General features: G+C 32.2%; 1 protein-coding gene and 1 long non-coding RNA gene across 2 annotated transcripts; one reads left to right on the top strand and one right to left on the bottom strand.

Annotated features, from left to right (window-relative positions):
- Window positions 1-8,088: 8,088 nt before the first annotated feature.
- On the bottom strand, window positions 8,089-9,747 carry LOC131672436 (activator of basal transcription 1-like). The gene is made up of 3 exons (XM_058949648.1): window positions 9,476-9,747; window positions 9,196-9,391; window positions 8,089-8,368 (listed from the first exon to the last, which is right to left on the bottom strand). The coding sequence occupies exons 1-3, from the start codon at window positions 9,618-9,620 to the stop codon at window positions 8,089-8,091; spliced, it is 621 nt and encodes a 206-aa protein (XP_058805631.1). The 5' UTR covers window positions 9,621-9,747.
- A 450-nt stretch (window positions 9,748-10,197) lies between these two features.
- On the top strand, window positions 10,198-13,441 carry LOC131672430 (uncharacterized). The gene is made up of 7 exons (XR_009302622.1): window positions 10,198-10,320; window positions 10,438-10,714; window positions 10,814-10,911; window positions 11,774-11,844; window positions 12,274-12,495; window positions 13,159-13,345; window positions 13,420-13,441. It is a non-coding gene; the product is annotated as an uncharacterized LOC131672430 (long non-coding RNA).
- Window positions 13,442-15,103: the final 1,662 nt, after the last annotated feature.

Below are 15,103 nucleotides of genomic sequence, written 5' to 3'. Positions count from 1 at the left end.
GTAGAAGGTTATAAATTTCAACGATGCAACTCTTTTCTCATGAAAACCAAACTATGAAAAAAAAAGCTCGGTACCTGGCGGAAGAGCATATTGTGATTTTTTAGGACGTCTTTCATGACTCTTCTGAACTGCTCGTGGTACAGATTTTCGCGTAACGTTCGCTCCAAATTCACCATTAAACATTGAGTCATCATCATCATCCCTTGGCAATCGTGGTGCAGGCGGTGCTTCAGGTGTGCATTGCTGATTACGCATAATATTGAAAGCAGCATGATAGTTGGCTAAAATTATAGTAAACTCATGATGATATATATATATATATATATATATATTAGGGTATCAAATTTATAAAAATTAAATTAGTTTAGACTAATTTTTATTGGGCTATAACCTTCTTCTTCTTCCCGTTCATGTGAATTTCGTGTATTTTGTTGAGGCTCATCTAAAACACAACATAAATATTTTATAGTATAAACCGACGAATAAAAAAAAACTCAGGTACTTGAATGATTTTCTTCCAAAGGCGACCCAGGAAAAGCTGTTGATGATTTTTGGTGACTAGATCCACCCAATTCAGAATCGATGCACTTCCTCTTTTCTATTGATTCTATCGTGTCACTAAGTCGTTTCCTTTTTTTCAAAAAATCATTCAACGACTCATTTTTTTGGAGAATCTTTAAACTCGCAGCTTGTTGTGCTTTCTTCTGCATCTCTTTTGGATTCTGTAAAATATAATGATCGATAATAAAAAATAGTAATTCATTGACTAACTAGAAAGTTTAATAATCTACATTAGATTTATCAATTCAAATTCAGAAACTTCAAAGTCGCAAGAACATATACATTGGCCGGACATTAATTCGCGACACGCGAAATTTGAAAACTTATTTATTTTTCGTTCGATGAGCATCACTGCTGTGAGTGCTGTGCGTATAGAGTAGAGTCCTTGTCTCACGTCATACAACACTGTAACTAACGATAATCTTTACGGAAAACGGAGCAGAAACATATTATAGGTACTCATGTTGTCGTTCTTGCTTTTATAGTTTGCTTAGCTTGCTTTCTGCATGCTTTAATCCGTTGTAACACTTGTAACTTTTAATAAAGTTATTTGTTGCATCAATTGTATCCATATCAATCCATATCCAAGTTGTTTTGAGAAGGGACGGTACATAAGTCAATAGAGTTTAATAATGCTTTTAGAAATATCAATGGTTAGGTTATCGTCAAGAATAAAAAGTGAAGTCAAGAATAAAAAGAAACTAATACATGGAGCATTCTCAGATAAGTTGACTGCATTTTTCGCCTCAAAAAATTTTCAAAACTACTTTGCTTTGTGAAATTTCCATGTCTGTTCAAGGTTGATGTTTGCAGCTAAAATGTGGTGTTGCCAATAATGACTCAATAGCAGATAAAAGACAGTAAACTCAACAACCAATGAATATACCATTTTTAAGGTTACTGAAAACTACATAGAAATATTACATGCTGGATGAAGCATTCAAGATTCATTACTATTGGAAATTTTGTTGTTCTTTAGTTTGCAGTCCATATTGATGTGCCAAAATATAATTTTGTGAAATATTAACATAAAAGTGTTAAAATATGTGAAACATTAACATTTTTCTTAGTCAGTTTCAGAAGTGACTAATAGATAACTCACATCAGTATCAGTCAAATTATCACCATGTACAGGACTACGGCTGCTTTGTGTAGTACCAGATACATCTGATTTCATCTTCATGAATCTGCAACGTCTACTGTTTGTCTTTTCCCTACAATTTGCTTCGTTCCCTGGAAGAAATAATTCTTATTACGAACAAATGCCCACATCACTAAACTATTATCAATTATTTAAAAAAAATCTCTACTGCCTAGGTTTATGATGTTTGCCTTGTAGTATGCATAATGATCCTCGTGCTCTTCCAAACAATTTGGTGGACATGACCATTTTACATGGTAAAATTGAGTACGATTAAAATCTGAATCATTTTGTGGATCATAGGTCATTCTTCTTGGATGCCCATCCGAGACTATTTTTTCCCTAATGTCACTTACAGGTACATAATGAATTTTGTTATCATATCCATCGAACCTCACAGTAGCATATTGAGGCTTTCTATTTATGATACTCATAACACTTTCTACTTCAGCTTCACTTTCTGAACTGCTGCCTGAGGAAATTCTTGGCACCATAATTTTTTTTTCAAAGAAAATGTACTTTTTAATATCTTAATCTATCCACGACCATAATTGTAATATTCCTCAACGATACTTTTTACAGTCTGAATAAAAAGGTTATTTTCCAATGAAAATTGTTTCAATGTGTTTATTCCTATGACAACAGATAACAAAAACAAGAATAACCTTAACTAACCACAAATTCATTTTATTTTTCTGCATGAGTATGTCACATTATTTTTTAAGTATTATTATTCATTATTTATAATGGCAGATGTATTTAAAAATAAGTATAAAAGATACTTGGGTAGCAGAAGTTCTCGAGATTTGACCAATTATGCCAAACATCAAATGAAAAAACCAAAAATATGTGATAGCAGTGAACTTGAATCAAAGGTAAATAAAGATTCGCAGCATTTAAGAAAATTAAATATACAAAGATAATAAAATTAAATATACCAGACGTCAGTCTCATATGATAATTCACATGATATTTCTATCAAATATTACATTATTGTTATTTTTATTTAGCCTACGGAGTCTCAAAACTCTAAGTCGATAAGCTTATACCATGTGAATCCAGTGACCCAAGAAGTATTTTTCAATGATGTTCATGATTTTGATCCTACATACCATGAGGAAAATAATGATGAGTATTTCAATCAAAGGTCACTGTATAATAAAACGATTGAGGATCTTCGCAGCACATCATATGTGGTAAATTTTTTATCACCACTTATATATACTGATAATTGAATAGGAGTATGAAGTCTCCTAACACATATCCAGATAAACATATTCTCTATTTATATGAGAAAACTTATACTTTTTGTTTACAAAGTAATAAAAAAAAGTCAATGCCAACTTTTTTGATGCTCGCAAGCATTTAATATGTAAAAATACTTGTTTTTTTTTTGAGAATCCACAGATACTCATTAAAAATATTGTACTCGCATAGATAATTGAATTGCCCTTTATAATTTTTATCGAATCAATTTGCAGCATGAAAGTGATGGTCAAGAATATGTGACAGAAGTGAACGACTCTATATACGATTTTTTCGATTCTGAAGACGAAGACGACAGTCTTGAAATAAATAAAGTCAAATCATTCAAAGAATTACTCAATTCAAAGGGATTTTCTGAAAAAATATCTACTCCTGTTGCTGTTAGTCCTAGTGAGTTATTATTGATGGTATTGAAATTTTGCAAAAGTCTTCATTTACCAACGACAGGGATGTCGAAGGCTCTTGCATTAATCAATACAATATTTGAAAAACCAATATTACCACAATCAAAATACAAATTGGACCAAATTTTTAATGAAGAAACTAATGTTGAGTTTCATGCAGTGTGCCCAAGTTGTACTGGATATATAAGTGAATCAAAAGACCTTGAAAGAGAGGTAATGTGCACAATATGCAACAAAACTGTTGATTTATCAAGTCCATCGTGTGAAAATCTATTCCTAATAATTGATCCGTCGATTGCCATATCAGAATTATTGGAAGCTCACCAAGATTATTATGATTACGTCGTTAATGAAAGGCAATCTCCCGTTGATTGCATTAACGATATCTACGATGGGAAAAAATATCGAGAATTCATTGATTCTTTACCAGATGAGGAAAAACATAGATATGTATCGATGACTTTCAATACCGATGGAGCTTCTCCTTTTAAATCTGCGCCTTCTTCGGTATGGCCGATTTATCTCATGGTGAATGAGATTCCACCTCAAGATCGACTCAATAGTCTAATTCCTTGTGGATTGTGGTTCAATAGAAAAAAGCCAAATATGATGGTATTTCTGGATCCTTTTGTCGACATGATGAACAACAAAATCAGCCAAGGAATTAAGTGCACAATAAAAGGGGAGGAGCGTACAATCAAAGGTTACACTTTGGTCGGTTGCGTAGACACAGTCGCAAGAGCGCCTATGCAGGGTATCAAACAATTTAATGGTAAATTCGGTTGTAACTGGTGTTTGCACCCAGGTAAATGGGCTGGTAGTATGAAGTACCCTGTGTACGCCGATGGTGTTCCAAATGATATTCCAGCTAGAGACGCTAAAAGTACTATTGAGTACATGTTGAAATCTACAGAAGATGGATACAAACCTGAGTATGGAATAAAAAATCCGTCTCCGTTGATCTATTTATATTTCTTCAATATAATATTTGGATTTGTTGCAGAATATATGCATAATAGTTTATCAGGAGTAGGTCAACAGATAACAAATCTTATTTTAAAGGATGAAGACGTAGCAATCATAGAGGCACTTCTGAAAAAAGTAAAATTTCCTTATCAAATTTCTCGGTTGTCAAGGCCAATAGATGATTCGAAATTTTGGAAGTAAAGAATGGGAAAATTGGATATTGTACACCAGCACACCTTTACTTGCATTAATATTACCACCTACCTTATTGGAGTACTGGACGCTGTTCGTTTCAGCTTTGCATATATTGCTACGAACCAAAATTAGTCTTGCAGACATTGAAAAAGCAGACGAAATGTTACACGAATTTGTCTATAAAACTCAGGAATATTTTGGCATTTCTGCTATGACTTCAAATATTCACGCACTACTACATCTTTCACAAAGTGTTCTCGATTGGGGTCCTCTCTGGTCTCACTCAGCATTTGCTTTCGAATCGGGAAACCACGACATGCTGCAAGCTATCCACTGTGCACGAGGGGTAAATACACAGATTCTACGATATATCAATGTCAATCGTAGCACATTGATTTTAGAAAAAAAAATTTTTCCTAATGTATCGGAAGCAGTAAAATCATATCTAACAAGCACTCTGAAATTGCGAGCTAAAAAGAGCGTCAAAATTAATGAGATAACGTACTTTGGAAAAGGTTTCCCTCTAACAAAAGAAATGTGTGAAAATTATGGGCTTTCAAGCAAAAGCAAATTTTATAAGCGAATGGTAAAAAACGGTTGTTTGTACTCGTCGTGTTTGAAGGTGAATCGCCGCTCAGATAATTCCTTTGCTCAATTAAACGATGGAAGGTTTATCAAGATGGATAAATTTATTGTGGATTTTGATAGCAGTGAGGAGCATACTCTCTGTAACGTGATAAACACCACTCACCATTATACAAGTCAACACTATGATGTGCTACGTAAAATCACTCACGTTGACGAAACACTCTGCATGATCAAAACAAATGATGTGAAAACTATTTGTGTTTTTATTGAAACTTTCGATACGAATTATATTTGTCCATTACCCAATTTGTTATTTTATTAATTGAAGTCCAATAGTTCTGTTAGTAAATATCTAATTACATTAAAATTTTTATTTTTGTAAGTTCCATCGGATCAAGTTGAAGATAATATACAATGTATATGCGTCAACACTTTTCTGAATGTTTAAAAATGTTAGCCTTGATTGCTTATAATGAATCTTCTGATTTTTAATGGAAATGTTTGAATGGAAATGTATGCATATATACAGAGTGTTGTACGCTCTCATCTATTATTTTCTTGATCGCATCGTGTACATTTCCATCTTTATGCGTCTTAATAATGTAGCAATATCAATGTTTATGATTTTTCTTATCATAAAATAGTCTAGTAACTGTTACTGCGTATAATAATTGAAAATGTATTTATTTGTTACATAATTTTTTCTAGTTTGAATTTGAGCTAATAAACAAAGTTTGAATTGTTGCCAATGAACTCCTGAGTTTATAATTCCTGTAGACTTTTGCATGAAAATATCTTAACTATACAATACATGGTGAAATAAATCACTGTCAATTCATTCGTCACTATTATGAAATAAGTACAATGCAAACGCATATGATCATTATTCCCGGAGGTAGAGTATGAAAGTGCATATTCATTTTTTTTTATAAAATAGTCAACAAGATCTTACGTAAGTTCTTATGTAAGAACTTGTCACCCATTAAGTAAAATAAAATAGTCGGCCAGTTCTTACGCAAGTTCTTACCCGAGTTCTTGCGTAAGAACTTATCGTATATGGTAATGGGATAAATCGAAAAACACTTGCAAGTCCTTGACCAAGTACTTGCATAAGTTCTTATGTGGTTTCTTATACAATTTCTTACCCAAGTTCTTGCCCAAGATCTTGCTAACTAATTTTCAGGAGGGTAAGGAATGTTAATAGTTAATATCAATTTTGTATTAGCAATCATCCATTAATAATTTGATTTTCTGTTGGTAGAATTAAAAGCCATGTTAAGTTCATTAAATATGAATGGGATTTGGAATTCGTTATAAAGCACACTACTGAATTCGAGGGTCTCCTCCAGATTTATGATTTCACTGTCATTATTCGATGTGGTCGTAGCTGGGCAGTATTTATGATAGTAATTTTTCATATAATTGATTTTTTCAGGCCCCGGTCCCATAGTTACGTATGAATGCGGACGGATACGGACGCGAATCGCAACTCTAGTAACATCATTAAAAATATCTAGTTCGATTATTTAGTACCAACACTACCGGTAGTGAGCAAAAGTGACTGTTGTTTAAAACTGTAGTGCCGAACGTACCACATTTAATGAACGCCTATCTAACCTTTACATTATTGCAGTCTATAAGGTGGCAAATGATAGAGAATTGATAGACTTTCAACTACAATTAGTGAGATTAGGCCTTAATTTTATGGAAGTATTTGAATATAAGAAAAGAAGAAGAAAATATATATAAATGATATGTATTAATCATCCCAAAAGCTTTTTTTACATTAGCATACTCATCAATAAGCAATATTCATGAAAATTTGAAAAGTAAATTGTAGACCTGACATTTGAACATTAAATGTAGTACATTCGGCACTACAGTTTTAAACAACAGTTACTTTTGCTCACTACCGGTAGTGTTGGTACTAAATAATCGAACTAGATATTTTTAGTGATGTTACTAGAGTTGCGATTCGCGTCCGTATCCGTCCGCATTTATACGTAACATAGCTATAGGACCGGGGTCTCAATCCTAATAGCGGGCACTTGATTTTCTCAACGGTTTCTTATGTAAAAAATGACAAGGAACACGATGGTGCAAAAATTAAAAAAAAATATCGTTTTTTGAGATATCGTCGATTTTTTGAAAAAATTGTTTATAACAATGACATAAATAAATGATTTGATATTTTAAAAGTAAAACTCTTTCCACATCTTTTAAAAAAAGAATCATGTCCATATCTTTATCAGTCTCCGAGAAATCGAATTAATAAAAAAAAGTCCAATATTTTTTCAACAGTTGATAAGTCGGCCCCTTATCAATATTTTGATCTAAAACTCTGCACAGATGTTAACCTCTGTATAGGTAACAAGTCTACCAACTTTGAACAAAATTGGTGATTTGATGTTTTAAACTGTTTGAAATAGCCAAGAATTGCTCTTAATAAGAAAACAAAAATTTGATCATTCATATACACTAAAATAAAAACCATTTAAATCTTCGCGCTTTTTGAACGCTCAACCAATTACGTCGCTGGATGTCGGCAATGAAATCATGTCCATAATTTTTTTAAGGAAGGAATTCATACACTAAAATAAAAACCATTATATTTGCGTATTTACGATAATTTTTTTGTTTATATTATCTTAGCTGGACATTATTTTATAAAACTTAAATTATTAAAATAAATAAGGATGAATAAGAAAATATTTTTCATGCAATGAATTTTTTATGTAAATAATTGTAGAAGCTGTTGTAGTGTTAATATTCATCATTTTTCTTACTAAATTTTAAAGATCTGTGATTATTTTATGCATAACAGTTAAATATAAATTTTTTGCACATCTCAAGTGTCATTCAGGTATCAAATTATATAAGAAAAATAGTAACTGTACACAAAATTATAAATATAAAAACTTTATTATATCTAAGAAAATATTTACAATTAAAACACAAATCACTGACTTATCCAAACAATGATTTGAGAAACTCAGTTCTATCTTCATTTTGAGGCTCATTTTTTCTCTTTTTAATCTCCATATCAGTTTCTCTTTGTTTAATTTCTGGTATAACAAAATTTGAAGATTCTCCTTTTTCAAATCTCGCTTTTAATTTTTTGCTTCTGTCCATATTAGCAGAAAGGAAATTGGTTTCTCTTTTTGCTTGGGCAATTTCAGTCCTTACCCTTTGTTTATGGACAGCACGTTCATAACCCAACCTTTCACTAAGATGAGTCCATTTAAATCTGCAATATATTGATTTAAATGTTTAATAGCTCACTTGATTTCTATAAATGATTTATCAATTTATTGTAGAATAAAAATTAATAAATTGAGTAGATACATAAAAAGCTTATATACATTATATAATCATATCTAGTCTGGTTACAACAAAATGTTTTCTTTTACTTGTTTGTTATAATGTTAACAATCATGATTATTATAGTACAAGATCAAATAAAAATAAAAAACAATTACAATCTTAAAAAATAACTTTTAAATTCATGCTTTATATACAATATAAATTTGTCATTAAATCTACCCTAGATATAAATTTAATAAATCTATTCCTAATGAATACTGACATCATTATCATAGTCAATAAATAGATTAAATATACTACTAGTCAGCCAGATACTAATAGTTGACCATGTCCTTTTTAGCTCTAATAATTAAGAATTAAATGCTTTATGAATTAACAAAAAATATTTTTCGTTTCCGATACTGCTGACCAATTAGTAATTTCACAACCTTGCTAATTACTAGAACATCTGGCCAACTATTAATGATATGTACATTTTCCTTCTAAATTTAAATTTTTCTTTCTGCAGTGAATAGAATTGAAAACAAAAATATTTGAAAGATAAAATATTATTGTGATTTTCTAATCTCTAGTTTTATTTTAATCTGTTCAAACATTTTAAAATTAATTTATGACTGAAATAATAATTAATGTTCTTAATTTATAGAAATATCACCTTAATAATTTAAACTGAATTAATTTAAATTGGAATATCACTTTAAGGTGGTAGACTAGTAGTACCTTTACTCTATTTTTGATATTCAAACTCACCTGGGTAAATATTTGATATTCCAAATAACATCGTAAAATCTACTTTTCTTCCTAGTAGAAACCTGTTTATTATTTAAGGTTTCAGCAACAAACTTGGCTACCTTTTTGCTTTCGAATTCCACCCATCCTTCCGTAAAATGCTTTGCTGGCATTTTCCTCTTTTTCTTTTTTACTTTATTCTTATTATCATCATGCTCTAAAATAATATTTCAATATTCATAAGTAGTTATATTCAAGTTGATTGATTAGGAGTTGCATAAAGAAATAAAAATTATCTGACCATTATCAGCTAATTGCAAGTAAACTCGACCGACTTCTCCGTACGCAGAAAAAATTTCTCGAATTTTCGTGACATTCATATATCTTGGTATGGTAGATAAATAAATGATGCCTCGTTTTTTCTTCTTTACCAACTTTTCTTCCATTTTCAATGTGAGCACGTGGAGTCTGTGGAGTGTAGCGTCGTCGTGACAGAGTATTGGCGTAAATTCACTGTTGTGTAATGAAAGGAGAGTAAAGAATATGTATTTGGCTACACATTTACAGTTCTCTCATAGGTACACAGACACATGCGTATATCATATTCACAAACACAACTTCATAGCTTTACTTGCTTGTGAGTTGCGATATGCGCGCCACTGTGCACCGGCAGGGAACCCTGAGCCCTGTTTGACCCCCCCCGTTCCAGCCTGCACAATTTCTGAAAAATCGTGGGAAAAAATCAAAATTGATAGATTTTCATTTGCCCAATTCAAATATGCAATTGGATTTATTTGCCCACCACGTGTTCATTAAATAAAAATTATTAACTACCAATGACTATTCAACCAGCTCTCGAACCAACTCTATTTCATTTATTAACGAATATATTGATCTCACCAAAATTGTAAATAATTGCCCACGAACTAATTTAATTTGCCCAGCTGAAAAAGATCGTCAACAATAATTCCTTTCTTTTCTTTAATAATTTAAACTATTACTGGAGAGGTTTCACGATTGTGCGTCTACTGCGCATGCGCCGACAACGGAGCGGCCGCCCGCTCGCGCTCATGATGACGTCGCGGATATATTCTCCATGCTCTACCTACAGTTGAAAATGCTATCTCATCACGACTACATCTTTCGGTAATTATTTATTTATCAAGTTGATCTTTATAACATACTGTACTTAGTTCACTTACACATGCCAGTACAGATTTCACAGCTTTACAAAAATATTTGTGTCTACTTTCATATTTTCAGCAGCAGAGCAGAGGCGTTTGGAGTTTTGTTTTGGGGTTTTTCCCCATTTTCATTTTGGAGCAAGAAAATGACGCCGCAACTTTTACAAACCATGAAATTATAAGTTGCATTTTATTTCAAACTATTTTCATTTTACAGCTTACTGATTTAAACATTACAATATTTGTGTCCACGTTAGAATTTATCTACTTCATAAGTAAAACGATGAAACAAAATGAAAGTTTACAAACTCAGCTATTTTTACTGACTAACTTAACCTACTTTAAAAGCAAAAATGGTAAATAAAACACTTCGTGAGTTCACCAACTCAGCTGTTTCTATTAATTAACTAAATGTTTGTGTTGGTGGTTCTATTACTAATTTATGTTTTTCATAGGTATACTCCAAATAAATGCAAATGCAACTAAAGTGGAGTTAGGTGTATGCTTTTTGCATAAAATAAGCTGCTCATCTTGATTGGCGGTGTGTTAACAGGTAAAATTTTTTTGTATGTTACTACATCATTCCTTTCGATCCAGTTAGTGTTAGTTAAGCAATAAGCTATATAGTGACCAACACCGTTTTCAATCAAAGGTGGTATGAACTTGACTATTCCACATAACACAAAGGTGTTATTTTTTACTGTAATGGTTCGAGGCACAATACGTATATCAGTAGCAAACTTTTCTGATTCTATTTGTAGTTCGTCTTTGGCATATGTGCTAGCTCGATATGCCTCATCAGTATCTATCCATAAATATGGCCCCATAGTATATGTAATAAATAAGTTCAATGTTGTACACTTCTTGCAATTCAAAATTTTGTCTTGGAAAAACATGTTTAATTCTTGCTCTAAACTTTGGTAGTTATCTACCCATGCAATACGTAAGTCTGGCAAAAAAGTTATTATTTTTTTAAGATCTTCTTTGAAACCACAGTTGTTGCAACTCAACTTTTCAAGTGTACAGTCATAGTTAATCATTAATGTTTGAAACAACTGAGTAATATTGGTGTTGCACTCAATATGACTGGTGTTTGTATGGAAAATAGAGTAGAGAATGTGGGCACGGTTGGTGTAGAATATGCTAGCTACTCCCGTTAAAGAATAATCATACACTGTGTTGGCGTAACACAAGTATTGATTCGATTTCCTGTCATCAATACTTTTTTTAATAAAATCCTTGAAATCTATTACTTTAAAACAAGTACTACTTAATATTTCAGTGATTGTATCAAAGGCACAAGTATTTGATAATGTGATTCTGTCATTTTTCATACGCTTTCCTGGCTGCTTAGACCCATTGACAAGATTTCTTTTGCTTGCGCTATTTGAACGAGTGTGATGTTTTTGTTGCAGGTGCAGAGCAATATCAGGACAAGGCCGAACATGTATTCCTCGAATCTTTGGAGCTGAGACGTTGGCAACAGGTACGGTAGCAATTTCTAATTGTTCATCGATTATTAATGAAGATTGCTGGACTATATCATTTTTAAATTTGGCATATTTATGGTCCTGAAGTGAATGATCTAACTCCTGTACATTTAAACTGTCATTGTTATTCACAACTGATAATTCTATAATTTGGTCTGTATTTGGTAATTGTGCATCTGGAAATTGAAAAATGTATATTTTATGTTACCTATATAACAAAGTACAATACTTTAACTATAATTTGATAATTATACCTGAAAGATTTGATGCAGCAGTTTCGTTAAAAATATCGTCTTCATCAATGAGCAATTTATTGCACTTATTTCTCCATTTTTCTACTACTAGAAGATGTTCTTTATCATATTCCTCTATATTCTCATTAGACTTAATTTGCTTCTTATCTTTGATTATTCTATTTATTGCAGCTCTGGCCAGTAATATGTCAGAATGAATTTGCCGGCAATGCTTTACTAAGAACTTGTCAACCCTCATCACTGTGTTTTCCATTGAAGCCTTTATGTCGCCAATACATGCCTCAGCTCTAGCTGAGATTGCTACATCATGGGGATTATTGAAAAACTGTTGCATTACATTTGTCCAGCAAACAAAATCTTTGGCTAAATCTATCAATCTATTAGCAAAATCAGGTAAAAAATAATCATTCTTTTGAATTCCTAACGATAAGTCTAAATCACCGTCCTTCTTGACTTTAGATAATGATTGATTCTTGATGATCTGAATGTATGTATATGTCAATGTCCATTTTTCATTACTTTTTTTGGAATTTTTACTGTGTTCTTCTTCATAACTATTTTTAATTTCACTCGGTTTTATTGTAGTGGAAGTATTCAAATCGAATTCATAAGTTGCAACTAATTTTGTTATATATTTCATAGCTTGTTGACATGTGTTATCAAAAAATGGACTATATGCAACAATAAAAACACATTTTATTACTTTTTCAAAGTGATGCAACTGAGAAATTGTGGATATATACCCAATGCATTTCACAAAAAGTTTTTTAACTTGGGGATTGTCTTTGGGGTAGCAGGGCCATTCGGCCGCTGCATGCATAAGATGAGCAATATCAATCCTTATCTGTGTACACAATTTCAAGAACATTGACTCTCCAAATATAATTAATAGGCAAGCATCTTTGTATGTCTTGAATGTGATATTGTTAAAAGCTAAGCAAGAACCATTCTGAATAGCTTTTCCCCTATCCATATTAAGTTCTCTAGGGGCCTTTCCTCCAGATTGTATCCACGTTTGTAGCCAATTTACATAAAAAATCGTGTCATTCTTTTCAGATAGAGCTTGTGCAATTGGTACTATTTGATCTCCTATATGAGTGCACATTATGGATAAAAAAATGTCACTGGAATCTCCGTCAGGTCTATTGATTTTCAATGCTATCGATGATGTTGCATCAAGGGCCACTGCATTTCCCAACTCGTTCGCGATATCATTGTAAACACTTATTTGGGAAGGTGACCAGTAAGTCAAGCAGAAGTAGTCGTATCCAATGAATCTGATGTAATGATTAAATTCTACATTATTTTTTATTGCAGATATGGAGTTAAATAAAGGTACGCCACGCACAATTCCCAGCTCTGCGTTTTTGGCATCTTGTCTAGCGTTTTGAAGCTGTTTCAATGAAAATAAATCGGCAGGTTCTGGATCTCCATCTTTCATGCGGTTGCTCGCTTCATTTCTTCTCCATTCTTTGGGTTTTTCTTTCAGAAGTTTTTCTCCGATGATAGATTTAGCTAATTTCTGTAATCTTATTTTCTTCGTATGAACAGTGCGTGAAGTATCGGTAGTGATAACGTTGAATTTTACATCAACGTCATTACCGACGACTTCGTGGCATACCAAGATTATTCTTGCTTGGCATTCAGCTTCTGTGCAATGCCCTTCGATCTTAATATAAGCACTATCACTGCCAACGTAGTGTCGGTCGAAGCTGTACGCACAAGGCAGTTTTTGGGAATGCCAGATGCATCTTCTCATTACATCTGCCCAACCTTCTTGCAACACACTAGTTGAACGACCACTCTTGTATACTATACTTTTAGGGCTGATTAATGACCATTCATCACGTAGAATTATGATTTCAAATTTTAGATTTGATTTTTTAACGTTGCCATTTGATGGTAATATTTTTGTGTCATCAAGATCTGCTTCATGATTACTGACATGGAAATCAACGTTTTCTACTTCATCTGTTATACCTACAATGATTTCTAAACCTTTTTGATCATTATAAAATGTTCTAATCCCGTGTCTATTTTGCTGTACCATTTTGAACAGATTGAGAGGTTTGATTTTACTTCCAAAGAAATTGCAAATATTTACCCAAACTGGGTCATATCTACTTTTCAGTGTGTAGTCGGAGTTGTAGATTATTTCTGTTACAATTTTTTTTTTTACTTCTTCATGTGGAACAGCTGGCTTACGTCCTGGCATTTTGTTAGTAATTAATATTTTCTCTATAGACATGTTATGAAGAAATGAATATTAATAGAATTATATCATTTAATTAATTATACTAGTTGAAATTCTTAACTCACATGAATATATAATAATTTTTAAAGCATGAAATTTCTTGAGCTCTTCCGTTATGCAGTGCTATTGCATGTTTAAAGATAACTTCCATCTCTTCAACTAGGTAAAATATTATATCAATTAGGTGTTCAATGAATTTTACAATCGAATAAAATTAATGGTGATTGATCTTACCATTTAAACCTTCAATTCCTTCGTTGCCCAAACCTAACCATGACAAAAATATACAACTCGAAAAAATATTATATGGTATGACATTAGAATATTTTATTTCTCTTTCTTCACAGTCAAATTTGATGTTCGATGCAATTCTCTCTATAATTAGTTTATCCTTTCCTTGTTGTCTCTCACGTTGTGAAAAAAATTCCAGTGCCTCGTAATACTGATTTATTACGTTCATGATGTTCTATTGCGATTTATATATAAATATTATAATATTTAATTCCATTTTCAGGTACAAAAACAAACAAAGCCGACAAAATTGATGAACTGTTGAAGAATGACCGGAAATGAGCAACGACGACGGAAACCGTTGGAAAGCTTTTGACTCATAATGACGAGCATGGTATTTCCATTGGTTCTTTCCAACGACAGCGGCAAATTTTGGAAATTCAAACGTACGGATTGAAAAGAAATCTAAATTAACGTTGAGAAAATTATTGTACGACCACAATTATTTTCTGATCT

The sequence above is a fragment of the Phymastichus coffea genome, unplaced genomic scaffold, assembly GCF_024137745.1.
Source record: "Phymastichus coffea isolate CEN01 unplaced genomic scaffold, Cenicafe_Pcof_1.1 PCOF00150, whole genome shotgun sequence".
In the NCBI taxonomy this organism is placed as follows: domain Eukaryota; kingdom Metazoa; phylum Arthropoda; class Insecta; order Hymenoptera; family Eulophidae; genus Phymastichus; species Phymastichus coffea.
Note: the sequence above shows the minus strand (reverse complement) of the source record. Positions and strands in the feature narration are given on the sequence as shown.

What these genes read in the sequence shown, in the direction of transcription:
- LOC131672436 (XM_058949648.1), bottom strand. Translation starts at nt 9,620, where the DNA reads ATGGAAGAAAAGTTGGTAAAGAAGAAAAAACGAGGCATCATTTATTTA. An exon ending in CTTGCAATTAGCTGATAATG is followed by an intron (nt 9,392 to 9,475) that starts GTCAGATAATTT and finishes ATATTATTTTAG; the next exon opens with AGCATGATGATAATAAGAAT. An exon ending in AATATCAAATATTTACCCAG is followed by an intron (nt 8,369 to 9,195) that starts GTGAGTTTGAAT and finishes AATATATTGCAG; the next exon opens with ATTTAAATGGACTCATCTTA.